The 642-nt window shown below is 47.0% G+C and overlaps 1 protein-coding gene across 1 annotated transcript; it reads right to left on the bottom strand.

The window, feature by feature from the left end:
* Nucleotides 1–119: 119 nt before the first annotated feature.
* On the bottom strand, nucleotides 120–585 carry LOC121939557 (excitatory amino acid transporter 2-like; the record flags this gene model as incomplete). The annotated part of the gene is made up of 2 exons (XM_042482563.1): nucleotides 325–585; nucleotides 120–228 (listed from the first exon to the last, which is right to left on the bottom strand). Coding segments are annotated over exons 1-2 (370 nt in total), but the record flags the coding sequence as incomplete, so codon positions are not given.
* Between the last annotated feature and the right edge of the window lie 57 nt (nucleotides 586–642).

The following is a 642-nucleotide window of genomic DNA, read 5'->3' as shown; positions in this document are numbered from 1 at the left end:
ATTGTCTGATTGTTTTCTACTTATTATATAATTGGAGCTGAAAAAGAACTTGTGTAATTCTTCAACAACTGCTTCTCCTTCAGTTCTGTGGTGGGTGTGTTGTCAAACTTTTCACCTACCCAGGACATTCATCCCACTCTTGAACTGCAGCGACCTTTTAACTGTGAATTGCGGAGGTGCTTTGGTTCTGTTAGTGGGCACTGGTACTTTGGTGGTTACTGTTTGGATCTGGACAAGAGGCAAAGAAAAGAGCAAACAGTTGGAGAAACTGACATATGAATCAGACGTTATATGGTGGGCGAATCCTTTCTGTGAGACGCCTACCTGCTGAAAGCAGGCCTGCACCAAGTTCTCTGGGAAAAGATTTCGGATGAGATCAAACAAAGCGTCCACACTAGACACCTCGTCGTTCTTCTTTCCCTGTCCAAGATTAGCCTTCAGCTTGGGGTTACCGGGATGGATAAGCAGCACCAGGATCACTCCGAGGACGGCTGCGATCACCGTCGTCGTCATGTAGTACACCATAGCCCTGGTGCCTAAGCGTCCGCTGGATTTGGCATCCAAACCGGCTAGTCCTGTTGGCATAGTATGATTAGACAGGGAAAGAAGAACGACGAGGTGTCTAGTGTGGACGCTTTGTTT

Source organism: Plectropomus leopardus, unplaced genomic scaffold (assembly GCF_008729295.1).
Source record: "Plectropomus leopardus isolate mb unplaced genomic scaffold, YSFRI_Pleo_2.0 unplaced_scaffold50581, whole genome shotgun sequence".
In the NCBI taxonomy this organism is placed as follows: domain Eukaryota; kingdom Metazoa; phylum Chordata; class Actinopteri; order Perciformes; family Serranidae; genus Plectropomus; species Plectropomus leopardus.
The sequence above is the reverse complement of the archived record's forward strand: the minus strand, read 5'-3'. Positions and strand labels throughout refer to the sequence as shown.